Here is a 17,569-nt window from a genome sequence, read left to right on the forward strand (position 1 = left end):
ATAGATGGACCCTGTTATTCATGGTCTCAAGTTCCACTCACCCGCCCTTTCCTGTTCCCATTCCTGCACCCTCAGCATGGGAGGGCTCCTACTCTCTCTACCTGGTGTGGAGGGAAAGCAAGAATGGCCTGTCATTTCTTTAAGATCAATAAAGAGGCAATAATTGATATCTTACGTGCCTTTACAAGACCACTCATGGGGTGGGCAGAGAAGGGATGGTCCCAAGGTGTGGTGCAAAGTAGAGGGGGTGGGGAGGTCAAGACTCCAATCCCCGCCCTCTGCCCCGCCCTCAGCCCACTCTGGCCACCACCGGGGGCGGAGTCTCTGGGGACGGGGCGGGGGGGGGGAGGCTTGTCACGTGACTCTATTCGGACTGCAGCCCCCCTCGGAAGCCACTAGGCGGAAGTAGATGTCGGAACAGGACTAGGCGGCGCCAAGTCCACATCCGGGAGAAGCAGGGAGAGCGGAAGTGGCGTTGGTCTGGCCGGAGCCCTTGGGTGAAACAGTTAGGCGTGGAGAGGGAGTGATGTCTTCCAGACTCGGTGCAGTCTCCGCCGTGAGTTTCTTTGGTTTGACCGTGATGCGTTAGAGCCGGCACTCGCCGCCCCTCGCTTTTTTTGTCTCTGATAAGGCTCCGAGTTGGTTTTCTCAGAACCCCTCGCAGGCCCCACCCTTCTAGGTCAGAACCACCCACCCCCCATTATTTATCGACAAACAGCCCCCCCCCCTCATTTCTTGCTGCCTGGCCCCACGGCCTAGGACTCAGTCCCTCCACAGATTGCCATTCGTTTCTGTCGCCGTTGTGTCCCCGAGGCCGCCCAGGTCCGTTGTCTGCTCCTCTCGGCCCCCCGCCCCCCTTTTTGAGAGCCTGCATCCGGGATGAGGCTTGGAGAATGGAGGAAGAGGGAGGCTCTGGCAGTGTCCCCGCTCGGGGCGGCACTCTGTGCCCGTGGAGAGGGTGGCCCCGGGAGAGCGGTACATCCCCGCTGGGCACGGGGCGGGGGCGTGGCGGAGGTGGGGGCGTCGTCTCTCGGCAGGTGCAGACGTGCCCGGCCCTCACGGATGTGCTTGTGGCTTGCTAGACTCCGGGACCCACATCCTTTAAGCAGCAGAGGAGCACGAGGATCGTGGGCGCCAAGAAGTAAGTGAGGCTGCTTTCGCAGGTCCTTTTTATCACTGTGTCAGCGGCGCTTCCCCAGGGGAACCGAAGACCGTGTGGTGTGTCTGTCCTCTCCCCGGCTTTCAAAATCGACAACCACGCAGTAGCTTTTGAGCCCTTAGAATGTGGCCAGTGCAGCCGGGGGTGGGAGGAACCGAATTTTTCATTGAATTTTAATTAACTGTAAGTAGCCACCTGTGGCTACTGGCTACTGGATTGAACAGTGAAGGTCTAAACAGTGGTGGGGGAGGAAGGAAAACATGTCTGAATCATAATGAAAATGGAAGGTAGGACTCGGGAACAGCCCTGCCTGTATGCAGACCTCCAGTTTGTGGTCATAAATATGTTGATGAAGTTGGGAAGGACAATAAAAAATGGCCAGAAGAAATCCTTTTATCTTCAAATTTCTTGACTGCGATTTTGGTTTATGATTTTGCATATTGACTGCGGTAAATTTTTTCCAGGGCTAATTATGAAAAAGAAAAGATGCTCATTAACTGAAAATTCTGGTGGACTCATTCATTCAAATAACGTTTGTGAAATGTCTGCTGTGTCCAGCTGCGTATAGTAGGTTGGGCATACAGATGTGAAAACAGAACAAGCTGTCTAAAGGAGGGGGAGGGATAAGCCCCCTACTGCGTGCCGTGTCAGTGTCAATGTCTTTCAGAGAGTTTTATAGCATCTTTGGGAAGGGGAAAGGGAATCAGATTGAGCAAGTTGCACCTAAGCAGAAGCTGGGAAGTAAGAAATGATGCATTTCACCAAGAGAAAGGATTTTTCAGAACAATGTGTGAGCAGCTGAAAGAAGTTAATCAAGTAGTCTTTTTGTGTGACTGGCATCGGGGATGAAGTGATTTTGCAAGATCATTTAGCCACATTAGCAGGGACCACATCATGAAGCACCATGTATGGTACAGTGTTGGGATTTTTTCCTGGAAAAAATTGTTTTCTCCCCTTCCCCCCTTTATTTAGAGGGTTCTGTTTTTTACTGTCAGATTTATTTTTAAGTACATCTTTCCAAGAACTTCTAGAAATACCTTTATATATAAAGAAAACAGGTGTATTTGGCACATGATTCTGAAGGTTGGACAATCCAAACAGCATGGTGCTGGTGTCTTGTGAGAACCCTTGGTTTGCAACACAACCAGTTTAAGAAGGACAAGGGGCAGTGTGCACCTGTCGGGTCACGTGGAGCTCTAGAGACTGGGCAGCAGGAGCGTGGTGTTGGCATTTGGTGAGGCACTGGCAAATGCCTCCTGCGGCACTGAGGATCACTGACTAGGGACAGCAAGGGTGCCTCCCATGAGGGTTTTACATGAGGGAATGACATAACTAGATATTGGTGTCTGTTCACTCTGACAGCATTATCAAGGATGGGTTTGGGAGAGTAGTAGAAATAGGGTTCTGAGATGATTACAGTAACCTAAGAGGAAAAATGAAGAATGTGTAGCCTGCGGAGCTGTTCCCAGTATATTTCAATAGATGGTGATAATTAAGCGTGTACGAGGTGAGGGAAGTTGAGGATTTCTGGCTTTGGCAACCTGGTGGAGATTGGAGTCCTTAACGTCACTAGGACTTTCTGAATGAGGAACAACATTCGGAACAAACATAAACAGGCTTGGGCCTTGGCAGGGCTGGTCTGAAATAGAGAGTTGGGAACCGTGAGCTGTGGAAAGTACAAGGAAGTATGATGCTTTCCTGTAGAATGTATTTGCAAGATTTTCTAGAGAAAGTGGTTAAAGCACTGTTTCTCAGTGTACACCAGTGGTGGGATGTGATACTGGAAAAGAGAGGAGGAAGGAGCCATGGAGAACCTAGAGGATTAGGTAGAATTAGAGAAGTTTACAGAGGACATTGGAAGGAACTGAAATCTCCTAATGAAATCTGAAGTTCCATTTTATCTCTGTAATCAAAGGGATGACTCCACATTATAAAGTCTGATAGTCAACTTTTTCTTGTTACATTACTGGGAAGGAAAGTTTGTGATTAACCTGCTAATGAATAGTTGTATGTCATGAGTTGATAAGTGGTTTTGTTGAATCCTTTAAAAGTTAAAGAAGGGACAATATTTTAAAATTAAAAAAAAAAAAACAGAGGAGCTCATATTGCTGTGTTGTGGGTAAAGCTGCCACCAGCAGTGCTGTCATCCTATGTGGGAATCTGTACGAGTCTCAGCTCATTTTTTGATTCAGCTCCCTGCCAAACGCCCAGGAAAGCAGTAGAAGATGACCCAAGTAGTAGGAGACCTGCAAGAAACTCCTGGCTCCTAAGTTTGTCCTTGTTCAACTCTGATTGCTGCAGCCATCTGGGGAGTAAACCAGCAGATGGAATCTCGCTCTCTCTTTCTCCCCCTGCCTTCCTCTTTGTAGTTCTGACTTTCAAATAACAAAAATAAATGTTAAAAGTAAATAAATGAAAGCTCTATTGGGAGGGATTTCTAGATGACATGAGCTTCATCTCCAAGGTGTTAGTCATGTGAATTATATTCCTGTTGATTTCTTTCTCTGCTTGTTGGTATCTCTGAGTTCTTCCCTGATAGTAAAGAAACTCCTGTGCAGAGGGGTTACCTGGAACCTGACCAAGGTCTGTTAGTACTATCGGGTCTTCCCTTAGAGAAATTGTTCCCATGGTTTGGGTGGTGGGTTTTAGCCCCAAAGAATTGCCAATTCCCATTAAAATTTGTATGCCTTTATTGAGGTGTAATTAAAGTATATTAGACTGCACCGATGTACAGTGTGCACTGTGACCAGCTTTGTCAAGTGGATACACCTGTGAATCCATTACCACAAAGAGAAGACAAACATTTCCATGTTTTTTATCCTTTTATAGTCCATTCTTTCCTCTATTCTTGCCCTAGGCGCAACCAACCTGTTTTTTGTCATTATACACCAGTTTGCCTGTTCCGGGTTTGATGTAAGAGGAATCACACCATGTGTTCTCTTTCTTGCATGATTTTTTTCATTTAGAGTATTAATTTTGGGATGATGAGTAATTTTTAATGCTGAGTAGAATTCTGTTATGAATATGTTGTAATTTGTTTAGCTATCCTTGATTATTTTCAATTTTATAGTGTTACAATAAGGCTGATATGAACATTCATTTACAGGTCTTTTGTAATAAGACAAATGTTTTTGCTTCATAAAACCTAAATAGAATTTATTGTCCTAGGTTAGTTGGATTGTACAGCTATGTTTAATTTTTAAAGAAGTTGTTTTCCAAAGTGGATTTATTCTGTGTATTTTAGCTGATTTAGTGAATGTATGGTCAGTTTTTATAAACTTATCATTAATGATGTTGAGTATCTCCTTATGTGTGTATTGACCATTATGTATCTTCATTTTTGAAATGTGTATTTTTTACCTTTGACCCATTTAAAAAGTATTGTTTTCTTATAACTCTTCCATCTGCTAACTTACTCCCAAGTGGCCATAATAGCTCGTAAAATTGAGGCAGTCTAAAGTCAGGAACTGCAAGTTTTTCTCTGGGTCTCTCACATTGGTGGTAGGGGTTCAAAACCTTGGGCCATCATCCACTGCTTTACCCAGGCCATTAACAGAGAACTGGATGGGAAGTGGAGCAGCTGGGGCATGAGCTGGTACCCATATGGCATGCTGATTCTGCATGCGGCAGTTTTATATGCTATACCACAGTGCTGGCTCTGCTTTTCAACTTCTTAGTAGTTTGTTGTGTGTGTTTTTTTTTTTTTTAATTTACTAATTTTTATTTGAAAGACAGTAATACAGAGAAAAAGAAACTCTTTTTTTTAATACAGAGAGAAAGAACTTCCATCTGGTGGGTCACTCCACGGTAGGCTACAACAGCCAGGATTATGCCAGTTTGAAGCCAGGAGTCAGGAGCTTCTTTCTGGTCTCCAGGTGGATGCAGGGGTCCAAGCACTTGGACCGTCTTCCACTATTTTCCCAGATACGTTAACAGGAGCTGAAGTAGAAGTGGAACAGCCAGAACTTGAACTGGCACGCATATGGGATACTGGTGCCACTATGTTAAAGTGCCAGCCTCCTTAGTAGTATCTTTTAAAGGATAGCTGTTTAATTTATCCTTCAAAGGTAACTATTTTACCACTTTTTCCTTTTGTGTTTTGTGCTTTTAATGCCTCCTCTAATTGTAAAGGTTTTTTGTTTTTTGTTTTTCTTATTTTCTAGAAGTTTTATAGGTTTTAGATTTAGATCTGTGATTTATTTAGAGGTTTTTTTTTTTTTGAGAGAGAGTGGTGTATGGTAAAATTCAGTGTGTGTTTAATTTATAGATCCAGCTGTTGAAAAGGCTTTCCTTTCCTGATTGAGGTGCCTTGGCAGCTTTGTAAAAAATCAGTCGAGAGGTTGGAGTTGTGGCACCATGGATTAAGCTTAGGGTTAGGGTTATATGTGAGTGCCTATTCAGGCCCAATTGCTGTATTTTTTTCCAAAGATTTATTCTCATTGGAAAGGGAGATATATAATTAATAAAAAAAAAAAAAAGAAGAAGAAGATACAGAAAGATCTTTTGTCCACTGGTTCACTCCCCCAAGTGGCTGCAGCGGCCAGAACTGAGCTGATTTGAAGCCAGGAACCTCTTCAGTGTGGAAGCAGGGTCATAAAGCTTTGGGCCATCTTCTGTTGCTTTCCCAAACCAAAAACAGGGAGCCGGAGGAGAAATGGAACAGCTGGGACATGAGCTGGTGCCCTCACATATGGGATCCTGGTGCATGCAAGGTGAAGATTTAGCCACTAGGCTGTTGTGCCCGGCCCCAGCTGCTAAATTTCTTGTTCAGCTCCCTGCTAATGTACCTAGGAAAGCAGCAGAAGATGGTCCAAGACCTTGGGCCTCTGCCAATCCTGGCTGTTGCAGCCATTTGGGAAGTGAACCAGCCAGTGGAAACTCTCTGTCTTGGTGTGTAACTCTGACTTTCAAAGAAATAAATGAATTTTTTTTTTTTTTTTTTTTTACAAAATCAGTTGAACAGGTTAGGTATTTGCTGTAGCAGTTGGCACCTCATTTGTGGTGCTTGTATTCCATATGGAAGGACTCCTGAGTTACTGTCCTGGCTCCCTTCTGGCCCAGTGTCCTACCTAAGCAGAGCCTGAGAGGCAGGCAGCAGGTGGTTGAGTCACAGTCACCCACGTGGGGGCCACCCACATGGCTTTGTGGGTATTTGGGGAGTGAACCAGTGATCTCTGCCTATTTCTTACATTTTCCCTGCTTTTCAAATGAAAAATTAAAAAATAAATCAATATTTGTATCTGTTTCTGAACTTCCCATTTTCTGTTTCTCTGATGTTTAGAGTCTCAAAATCAGATAAGGTAAGTCCTCTAATTGTGGTGTGCTTACCAGAAGTCTTTGGTTTCTCTTTAATTCTTTTTAAAGGTTTAGTTTTTAAATTATTATTTTATTTTTATAATCTTTACATATTTGATTAGGGCACAAAGGGTCAAGGGCTACAGGAAAGTGGGTAAGAACATTGTTTCCACATTCTCTCTCTTTTTTTATCTGTATCTGGGGATAAGGGGGGAGATAAAGGGAGAAGCCCCACCCAGCCTCCCACCCATCCCAGGGTCCCCAACGTGGGGCATGCTCCGAGGGCACTGCTCAAGTGGTTTTGATAGTTCAACAGTTCTGAATTGCTGCCAATCTTGCCATTCCAAGCACGATGAAATCTCTCTAGAATCCACTGACTGACATAGACCACCTTAGAGTCTCTGTTGCCCAGACTTCACTGCCAACATGTGGCTGGGGTAATTGATCAATTTGTTCTGTCCTTCATCCTCTGTTGTGGTACCAGATGTCCTCTGCAGGTTCCGATGGACTGCCAAATCCTTCATGTGCATGTGGGTATGCTGTCCATTGCTTCGTCTGAGTCTCAGGAGGCTGAGCTTTGACACCTGCACTCCATGGTCAGACCATGGAACCTGCAATTCTCTTCATGGTTGGGGTTCTGAGATTAGCAGTTCAGTTGGAGGGATCCCCAAAGAAACTTCATTTGAGGTGATTCCAGACCTGATTTTTGTGTTTGCATTCCAGTACAGGGTCTGGTACAGTCGCCCCAATCAGCTTATGTATATGCTGGTGGTTGCAATTGCTGGGTCAGTTCTGTTTCCAGCCCTGTCTTCCACTGGAACCAATGGGTGTTGCAGTCCAGCCTGATTCTGCCCAGCACACACTCGGCCCTCACATAAACCAGTGGGAGCTGCAGCCTAGTTGGGACAACCCACAGTAACCTCCACGAGGCCCGCCCTCTGTCTTGGTTTGCCAGTATGTGCAGCAGATTAGTCCAGTCTGTCCCACATCCCATACAGCTCTCATACATGTCAGTGGGCATTGGAGCCTAGTTTATCTCAACCAGCCCCACTATCCAGCCCACACACATGCTGGTGGGTGCTGTTCTGTCCAGCCATGTCTGCCCCAGTCCTGATTTTTATGCTCTCCAGTGGGAGTGGTAACCCAAGAGGGAGGAGCCCACTATTTCCCTCCTAGGCCACTCCCACTCCCAGATCATGCACTCTCCAGGTGGTTCTGCAGTTTAACTTAACAGAATTAACCCCCAGTACCAGTATCTGCCAGTTGATACTCTGGCAAAGCCCAACCAGCCCTCACCCACTTTGATTTGTTTGCACCAGTTGGAACAGTCAGCCGAGCCTGGATTTTCCCTGATCTAGCCCACATGAGGACCACAGGTATTGTAGCTCTGTCCAATTTGGTCTGTCCCCATCCCAACTCACACTCTCCAGTGGGAGTGGTGGTGCAGCAGGGGGACTCCTACACATTCCCCTTACCAGCTCTGCCTGTTCCCCGCCTGGGTCTCGTGTGCTAATTGGGTACCGCAGCCCAGTCTGGCATGGCTCACCTCGCCTTGGCATTTGCCAGTGGATGTGGTAGCCTGGCCCAGCCCAGCCCACCTCCAATTCCTGCTCACTCTGGTGGGGGTTACAGCCTAGCCCAGCCCAGCCAGCACCCAGTCCCAGCTGTAATGTGTACTGATATGTTCTGTGATTGAACTCAGCCTGACCCACACTCCATTCTGGTACTCGGATTCGCCAGAGGGTGATATGAACTGCTTCAGCCTGGTCTGCCCCTGACCTATGCCAAATGTATGCTGGTGGATACCATTCCCTGACCTGGTCTGGGCTGTTCCCTATTGTGGTTCTTGTGCTCACCTGCAGGGACTGTGTCCCGACAGAATTTCCCAAGCCCTCCATCAGAATCTCTCATAATGTCAGATCTCATGCACACCAGTGGGTCCATGAGCCAGCCCTACTCAGTTCACCTCCTGTCCTGGCAGGAACAGTGACCTTTTCTGACTGGCCTTCAACCCATTCCGATTCTTACTGTTGGATGTTTCAGCCTAGCCAAGGCTCGTCCATATCCAGACACAGCTCACATATGGCTCAGTAGGGTCAGAGAACTAGCCTGGTCCGTTTTACATCTACCCTGGTCCTCCAGAGCACCAGTTGGTGCTGGAGTCTAGCCCAGTTTGCTGCTCCCAGTCCCAATCCACACTTGTGCCAAGGGATACTGCAACCATATCCAGACCAGAACACAGCTCCCACTCCGGCTCCTGCACTCACCAGTGGGAAACCCATCCCAGCCAGGGTGTCTAACTAGCTCCCCAGTCAGGCTTGTTCCCAGCCATAGATTGTGCGTGTGCCAGTGATTGTTCTGACCCAGCTTGGCATAGCCCCTCACCTGTCTTGGCCTTTGCCTTAGATGCTATAGCCTGGCATCCCTGGCTCATGCAAACTGGTAGGTATAAGAGCCTAACTCTGCATGACCTGTGCTTCAGTGATTTCTGTTCTTGCTGGTGAGTTAAGGCTTGCCTGCCCAGTCTGCCCCCTTCCATAACCAACCCACACATTAGCCAACAGTTGGAGCTACTTTGCCCAGCTTGCCCAACCCCAGGCCTGGACCATGTGATCATCAGTAAGAGTTTTGACCCACTCCCAGACCCAGATCTCATACATGCCAGTGGGTGTTAGTCTGCCCTTCCATCTTGGCCTTGTATGAGCTGGTGAACATTGTGGCCCGGCCTGCCCCACACCTTGTTTTAGGATGCACATGCAGGTGCTGCAGCTTGGATCTGCCCAGACTGTTCTCAATCCCTGTACCCATGAGTAATGGCAGGTTCCATGGTCATACCTAGCTCAGCCCATCACCACCCCAACTCTTGAGCTAACCAGTGGGACTTGTATTTCCACAGAATTGGGCCCACACATTCCCCACAGAATCTATCCCCAGACCTGGTTCTCTTGTGTGCTGGTTAGTGTCATGGCCCTGCCTAATGTGACCTGTCCCCTGCCGTCATTCTGTCAGGTACTAGGATCTAGCCCTGCTAGACAGCCCCCAGCCCTAGCTTTAGCATGGACTGGCGTGTGGTGGTCAGCATTGTTCAGTGGTAACAAGTCCTACACAGGACTCACATGTAGGCTGGTGTATCAGTCTGACCCATACAGATCATTCAGCCTCTCCCACCAGGTCTCAGCATCCTTGCTTACCTTCAAGTAAAGTGATCCTGCCATTGGGAGTTCATCATATTGATTCCTCACCAACACACACAGTGGCCTCATTCATGGATGTACCTAGGCAGCAATTCCACAACTCCCAAGAGCCCAGAGCTCACCATTGGATGGATAGCGGGTAGAGCCAGGCACCAGTAGACGCACCGGCTGCCCCAAACTCCAGACTCGCTCACTACGTCAGCAGTGGCTGTGGCCAGGGCCCCAAGCATTGAGTCTGACCTGGCTTGGGTGCTCCCAGCAGCCGCCATGCTGCTGGAAGTCCTTTCTACCCAGGACCCAAGGTCACACTCCCCTAAGTCTCTCCTACTGCACAATGGTGGCAGTGGGTGAAGCCAGGGCCTGCCTTTCTCCCAAGGGATTCCCCTCCCAGTGTACTTATCATGAAAAGAGAAATCCTCTGGGCCCGGGCAAGCCCAGGCAAGCCCAGGACTTGTTCACTGCATGGGAGTGGTAGCTATGGCCAGGACCCAAGCATTTAGCCTGACCTGGCTTAGGTGCTCCTAGCAGCCAGGCCCCTAGCAGCTGCCAGGCTCCTGGATGTTCTCTCCATCCAGGCCCTGAGGTTGAACCAAGTTTACAGAGGGATGGTGGAAAGAGAGAGAAAACTGTAACACCCCATTCTTCACTCCCAAATAGTCAAAAGGTCTGAAATCGGGCCGGTCTGAAACCAGGTACATGGAGCTTCTGGGTATCACACATGGGTCCATGGGCCCGTGAATGTGGACTATCTTCCACTGCTTTTCCAGGCATATTAGTGATGAGTTGGATTTCAACTTTAGCAGCTGGGACTCAAAACTAGTGACCATGGGCCTGGCGCCATGGCCTAGTGGCTAAAATCCTCACCTCAAACGCACCAGGATCCCATATGGGTGCCGGTTTGTATTCCAGCAGCCCCACTTCCCATCCAGCTCCCTGCTTGTGGCTTGGAAAGGCAGTCGAGAATGGCCCAAAGCCTTGGGACCCTGCACCCGCATGGAGGACCTGGAGAAAATTCTTAGCTCCTGGTTTCAGATTGGCACAGCACCGGCCGTTGCGGCTCACTTGGGGAGTGACTCTTCAGATGGAAGGTATTTCTCTCTGTCTTTCCTCTTCTCTCTATATATATCTGATTTTGCAATTAAAAAAAAAATCTTAAAAAAACTAGTGACCATATGGGATGCTGGCACCACAGGAGGAGGCTTAATCTACTATGCCACAGTACAAAGATATACAGAGAGGAGAGACAGAGAGGAAGATCTTCCATCCATTGATTCACTCCCCAGGTGACCGCGATGGCCAATGCTGAGCCAATCCAAAACCAGGAGCCTGGAACCTCCTCCAGTCTCCCACGCAGGAGCAGGGTCCCAAGGCTTTGGGCCATCCTCAATTGCTTTTCCAGGCCAATAGCAGGTAGCTGGATGGGAAGTGGGGCTATTGGGATAGGAACTGGTACCCATACGGGATCCCAGCATGTTCAAGGCGAGGTCTTTAGTGGCTGGAACACTGCTCCAGGCCCAGTTTGACACTTCTTGTCTGACTTCTTGACTGGGGAAAGCAGGTTGTTGCCTAGATATTGACCAGCTGTAACCCATGTTCCATATATTTCTGGAGCAGGAGTTGAATTTTTTTTTTAAGATTTATTTATTTTTATTGCAAAGTCAGATGTATACAGAGAGGAGGAGACACAGAAATATCTTCCATCCAATGGTTCACTCCCCAAGTGACCACAGTGGCCGGTGCTGCACCGATCCGAAGTTAGGAGCCCAGATCCTCTTCCGGGTCTCCCATGCGGGTGCAGGGTCCCAAAGCTGTGGGCCGTCCTTGATTGCTTTCCCAGGCCACAAGCAGGAGCTGGATGGAAAGTGGAGCTGCCGGAATATAAACCGGCACCCATATGGGATCCTGGTGCGTTCAAGGTGAGGACTTTAGCTGCTAGGCCACGGCACCAGGCCCAGGAGTTGAATTTCTTTTAAGGTCTTTGTTTTTATGGATTATTGTCTTTTTATGGATAGTCCACCCTTTGTCTTAAACTTGGAGCATTGGTTAGGAGGATGGTGGGGTTAACATCTGTGATGCCATTGAGTATGAGGGGTAGGAACCCATGAGGTTTGGTTGAGAATCTAGGGTCCGCAACAAGGTTGGAGTTAGAGTCTGTATGCCAGGGTGGCTGAGAAATAAATGCTGGTCATGGAGACTCCACAGCAGTCATGAAGCCTGGGTTCCTGATAGAGCATGAAGCCTGAACATAGAGGCTCTCACCCGTTCTCCTTCATATTCGCAAAACATATCCAATTGAAGAATACTGTTACAATTTAGTGACTCATTCCTGGGCTCTGTCTCCTGATCATTTAGCTTGTGTAAAGGCCAAACAGTATTTTAAAAAAGAAGAAGTAGTTTTCCTTTTTAAGCTATCAACATAAAATTTTCCCAGTTGCTTAAAATGAATCCCAGGAGAGAGTCCCTGAGGACACTTGGGGTATTTTCCACACCGGTCTTTTAGTGGAGATTGTGATCTATTGTGAAAGGTTCAAAGGCTGGGTGTAATATCTGCAACCAGGGGTGGCCCTGTGAAAATGCAAGTGCTACTGGTTCTTATCCACCTGCAGGTGCAAGCAGCAGGGAGGAAAGACACACAAGAGATCAGAGAGGGAAAAGGCTTGCTCAAAGGAGGACAGACCACAAAGATGCCCCTGTGGACTCCTTCGCAGTATGGAATTGTTGTGCAGGAACCCTTTGAATCTGCACGGTGGAGGCAGGTCCCACCCGCCCGCTGCTGATGCAGAGGTGTGAGTTGATGTCCTGGGGAGGCGAGACTATAGAATAAAGAGATGAGGGCTGGAAGGAGTTCTCAGAAAGGATTAAACCAAGACCAAAAATTGCAGTTCCTGGAGTCAGTCAGTTCTACTCAGTTCTGCCAGAGACTGGGGATGAGAGGCCTATCTCATCTAACACTGGCCAGAGGGATTAGGAGCTGTCGTGGATGTGGTAAGCTGCTCATACCATCCCACATGCGTCATTTGAACCTGTCCCATGTTGGGATCTGTAAAGATTGCTCAAACTGGAAAAACAAAAATAAAACTGTAACCAAGCAAGAAAAAAAAAAAAAAAAAAAAAAACCAGAGGAGTAAGAGGGGAACAAGATGGAGCTAAGCAAGGAGGAGAGAGAACCCCTGAGTGGGAGGGATGGGGGTGCTGGGAGAGCAGAGGAGAGCTCACCTGTTGCAGAGACCCTGAAGCAAAGGTGCAGGTGTCCATCAGTCCTCTCACTGATCTGGTCCCACCAGAGTTGCCAGGTATGTTGCCAACCCTAGGTTCTTCGGCTCAGGTGCAAGTAGAAACTGACAGAAGACCAACACACAATTCAGATAACATTTACTGGGGCTTACTGCTCACGCAATGGAGATAACATGGTGGAAGGAGGTTCTGCTGCCTGGTTTTCCAGGGGCAGTGGAACAGGTACTTTTTACTTGGTACTCATCACTTCCGTCTCCACCCGACATGGCTCATCCCCTTCAGCACATGACATTGTGGGGTGTTTTTGTTTTGTTATCTCCATTCTGCTATTGAACTTTTTTTTTTAAAGATTCATTTATTTTTGTTGGAAAGTAAGATTTACAAAGAAAAGGAGAGACAAAGATCTTCCTTCTGCGGTTCATTCCCCATGTGGCCATAATGGCCAGAGTAAAGCCAATTCAAAGCCAGGAGTCTGTAGTTTCTTCTGGTTCTCCCACATGGGTACAGAGTCCCAAGGTTTGGGCCATCCTCTACTGCTTTCTTAGTCCATAGGTTGGGTGCTGGATGGGGAACGGAACAGCTAGGACATGACCTGGTGCCCATATGGGATTCTGGCGCTTGAAGGGGGAGGATTAGCTAATTGAGTCGTTGTGGTGGGTCCTCCTATTGGCCCTACTGCTGAACTTTATTTCAGATAATATTTTTGAGTTCTGAAGTCTCATTTAGTTTTTTTTTTATGGTTTCTGCTTCTTTGCTGATAAGTTTTACCTTTTTCTTCATTTCGTTTGTGTTTCCTTTTTTTTTTTCCCTTTAAAGATATGTTTATTTTAAAGTCAAGAGTTTACCAGGTGGCAGGGTATGGGAGGTGAGGGACAATGAAATTTCATCTGCTGGTTTATTCTCCAGATGGCTGCAATGGCCAGCTGAACAAGGCTGAAGCCAGGATCCAGGAGCGTAATCTGGTCGCCCGTGTGGGTGGCAGGGGCCCAAACATTAGAGCCACCGTCTGCTGCTTTTCCCAGGATGTAAGTAGGGAGCTGGAACAGAACTGGAGCAGCTGGGACATGAGCTGGGGCCCTTTGGGGACAGTGGCACCTCAGGCAGCGGCTCTTCCCACCATGTCACACAATGCAGGTGCCATGTATACTTTCTTTTATATGTATTTTACTGTTTAAAGGGTTTGATAATTCCAACATGTAGCTCGTCTTGTTTTTGATGTCTGTTCATTATCTGGTCCTTTCAGAATTGCTCACATTTCTCTGCTTCTTTGTATGTTGCATACTTTTGTAAGTTAACCTCAGCACTGTAAATATTATTGATGTAGATTTGGGGTTTTCTTACTTTTGTGAATGTTGCTGATGTTGTTTTAGGAGACAGCCACTTAAGTTTGGAGTGTGAATTATGTCTTGCTTTTTTAGGGCACTGTTTCGAAAGCTTGATTATTTTTGTGTTCTTTTTGTCTTTGCTGTGATAATTTGGGTTGTCCAGCACGTAACTCAAGGGATATTCTAATCATGTTTCTAATTATGTTTCAGTTCTCTGAGCTTTGGCTATTCAGATTTTATTTGTTTTTAAAGTCTTTCCTGAAAGTCTTTGCCAGGCATTATACAATTTTCCTTCTTTCCCAGTCTCCTCCCTGGGATGCCTTCACATTCTACCACACTCTGGCCCACAGAAACATCTTTTCCTGTTTGACAAGAAGATGGGATTTGTATTGCAGTCTCAGCTGCCCATGCTGCTCTGCAAGAGGAATCCACTCATTGCTAAGCCACAAAAACACAAATGGGAAACTCACCCCACAGGTGTCGTTCCCCAGGACTGCCCCTACACAATCCGCTTGTTTGCTTCTTAGAGTCCCAGTTTTGTAGTTATTATCAGCAGTAGGGATGGTCTGTGGTGACCTTGTGTACCATGCCAGAGCCAGGATTTCTCTGTATTAGGTTGGTACCAGACCTCATGTAGAGAGCCAAAGGTCATTCTTCACTTTTTGTGGCTTACTGACACCATCCGTCTCCACTATGTTTGTTGCATTCCCAAACCATCCCTTCCCTCTCAGAGGAAGCCGTGTTAACAGATGTGATGTTTGTCCTTAGAAATTTATAAATCCTGGTCCCGGCAGCATGGCCTAGCAGCCAAGGTCCTCGCCTTGAACGCGCCAGATCCCATATGGGCGCCGGTTCTAATCCTGGCTGTTCCACTTCCCATCCAGCTCCCTGCTTGTGGACTGGGAAGGCAGTTGAGGACGGCCCAATGCTTTGGGATCCTGCTCCTGTGTGGGAGACCTGGAGCAAGTTCCTAGCTCCTGGCCCTGGATCGGCACAGCACCAGCCATTGTGGTCACTTGGGGAGTGAATCATCGGATGGAAGATCTTCCTGTTTATCTCTCCTCCTCTCTATATATCTTTGTAATAAAAATAAACAAATCTTTTTTAAAAAAGAAATTTATAAATCCTTTTAACATAACACAGTTTTCCACATGCATTTGTTTTTAATGTGCTGAAATAGCATTGTACTAGTGAGCCTGTCTCGTTTATGATTCGATTTAGTAGTATGGTTTTTAGTTATGTTTATGGCATCAAGGGTAGAATTGGTTTGTCACTTCAGCAGCTAACTGGTATTCCATTGTAGGCATCTACCACAGTTTGTGTGTGTGTGTTTTTTCCCCCTTCTTTTTTTTTTAATTATTTTTACTGGGAAGGCAGAGAGAAGTAGAAAGATCTTCATCTGCTGGTTCACTCCTCAACTGGCTGCAACAGCCAAAGCTGAGGCAATCTGAAGCCAGGAGCCAGGATTTTCTTCCTGATCTCCCACATGGTGCAGGATCCCAAGGCTTTGGACCATTCTCTGCTGCTTCCCCAAGCTAGAAGCAGGGAGCTAGATGGGAAGTGGAGCAACCAGGACATGAACCAGCCCCCTATAGGATCCTGGCACTTACAAGTAGAGGATTAACCAGTTGAGCCGTTGAGCCAAGTTCAGTTTATGTGTTTTCTTTCTCTCTCTCTCTCTCTCTTTTTTAAGGTTTATTTATTTTAATTGGAAAGTCAGATATACTGAGAGGAGGAGAGACGGAGAGGAAGATCTGGTCGTTGATTGGCTCCCTAAGCAGCAGCAATGGCTGGTGCTGCACTGATCCGAAGCCAGCAGCCAGGAGCCTCTTCCTGTTCTCTCACCTCGGTGCTGGGTCTCAAGACTTTAGGATGTACTGTTTTCCCAGGCCACAAGCAGGGAACTGGGTGGGAAGCGGGGCGCGTAGGATTAGAACAGGTACCCATATGGGATCCTGGTGCAATCAAGGCGAGGACTTTAGCCATTAGCTACTGTGTCTGGGCCCAATCTATGTGTTTTCTTAAGCTGGTCACCACTGTTACTTCCAGCGCCCTGTCTTACAAGCCAACTTCCATTTGTAGTTCTGAGCAGAGTAATATCTACTTCTGAGAGTATTAACTTCGCTCTGGGAACTTGTCTTCTCTACTACAAAACTTCACCTCTCTGCTACAAAATGTTACAGACAGCCCACCTCATTTCTTGTCTGCCATGGCAACAAGTTGTCTCTTCTCCCTTTGTTTATTCTGCAGTGTGGAGCATGTTAAGCTCAGCAGCCACAGTAATCCTGGTAAACTCCGAATGTAAAGCAGATATGTAGCTGGGCATGGGAAGTGCTGGGGATTCTGCTTTACTGCATCTTAAGCCAAGCAGAACGTGTGGTTCTTTGTAGTCACTTGGTAATATTTGTTATTTGACACACCCACTGGTCTCAGATGTGGCAGCTTGAACCTAACGACATACCAGAATTCTCTGACCAGCTTACCTTAGGCAAAAGAGCACCCTTCCTCCAGCTGTGAAGTTTAAGTATTTTATTACCTGTAGAAGACAGGGCGTCAGGGTTAAGGGATAAAGCGAGGGAGAAGGAAGATGGTAGGATTTGGTCCTGCAAACTATTCTTTCCCTCTGTGATCCCAGGGATACCTTTTAGTTACTGTTCCTTTAACAGAGCGATGGGAATGATTGGGCACACTTGGGTACAGATCTACAGACTTCGGAACTGTGGCAGAACACCCTCTTACTTTGCCTCCTGGCTTTTCTCAGATAAATCTAAGGGCTTTGTATCTCATCTACAAAGTAATCATTTGTATATGCATTGCTTACTTTTTCTGATTATAATGAAAGAGTATTAACCATATGTTGGGATAGATCAGCCACTGTAATTGAGATTACAATCTACTTTCTGTTTTTATGTAAGATTTCTTAGTTTTTTACATAGCTAACCAACTTGGTTATCGTCTTGTGGCAGACTGGATAGACCATTTTACTCCTGACTCACACTTGTGCCGTATATCTTTTGTGTTGTGTTCGTAGCAGGACTCAGTGCTCCATAAAGGACAACAGTTTCCAGTACACTATCCCTCATGATGACTCCTTAAGTGGCTCTTCATCTGCCTCTTCCTGTGAACCAGTGAGTGATTTTCCAGCCTCATTCCGAAAATCCACTTACTGGATGAAGATGAGAAGGATCAAAGCGACTGCTGCTGCTCACGTTGAAGGTATCAGTGTCCATCGCATTCCACAAGTGTGTTCTCTAAAGCCGGAAGTAACTGGTCCAAGTGGCTCAAGATGGAATAATTGCCACATAAGCTTCCATTTGTGATTGTATTTAAAAATTTGAAAGCATTTGGGTGTCACATTTAGT

At 46.8% G+C, this 17,569-nt stretch overlaps 1 protein-coding gene across 2 annotated transcripts in view; it reads left to right on the top strand.

Annotated features, from left to right (window-relative positions):
• Positions 1-476: 476 nt before the first annotated feature.
• LOC121166277 (zinc finger protein 512) overlaps positions 477-17,569 on the top strand; it is a 32,701-nt gene continuing 15,608 nt past the window's right edge. For both annotated transcript variants that reach the window (XM_040995401.1, XM_040995402.1), the window contains exons 1-3: positions 477-556; positions 1,083-1,141; positions 17,239-17,423. In XM_040995401.1, coding sequence (XP_040851335.1) covers positions 527-556; positions 1,083-1,141; positions 17,239-17,423 — 274 coding nt within the window. In that variant the 5' untranslated portion in view covers positions 477-526. The remainder of the gene's footprint in view (positions 557-1,082; positions 1,142-17,238; positions 17,424-17,569) is intronic.

Source organism: Ochotona curzoniae, unplaced genomic scaffold (genome assembly GCF_017591425.1).
Source record: "Ochotona curzoniae isolate NIBS_2020 unplaced genomic scaffold, NIBS_Ocur_1.0 patch106, whole genome shotgun sequence".
Taxonomy (NCBI): Eukaryota; Metazoa; Chordata; class Mammalia; order Lagomorpha; family Ochotonidae; genus Ochotona; species Ochotona curzoniae.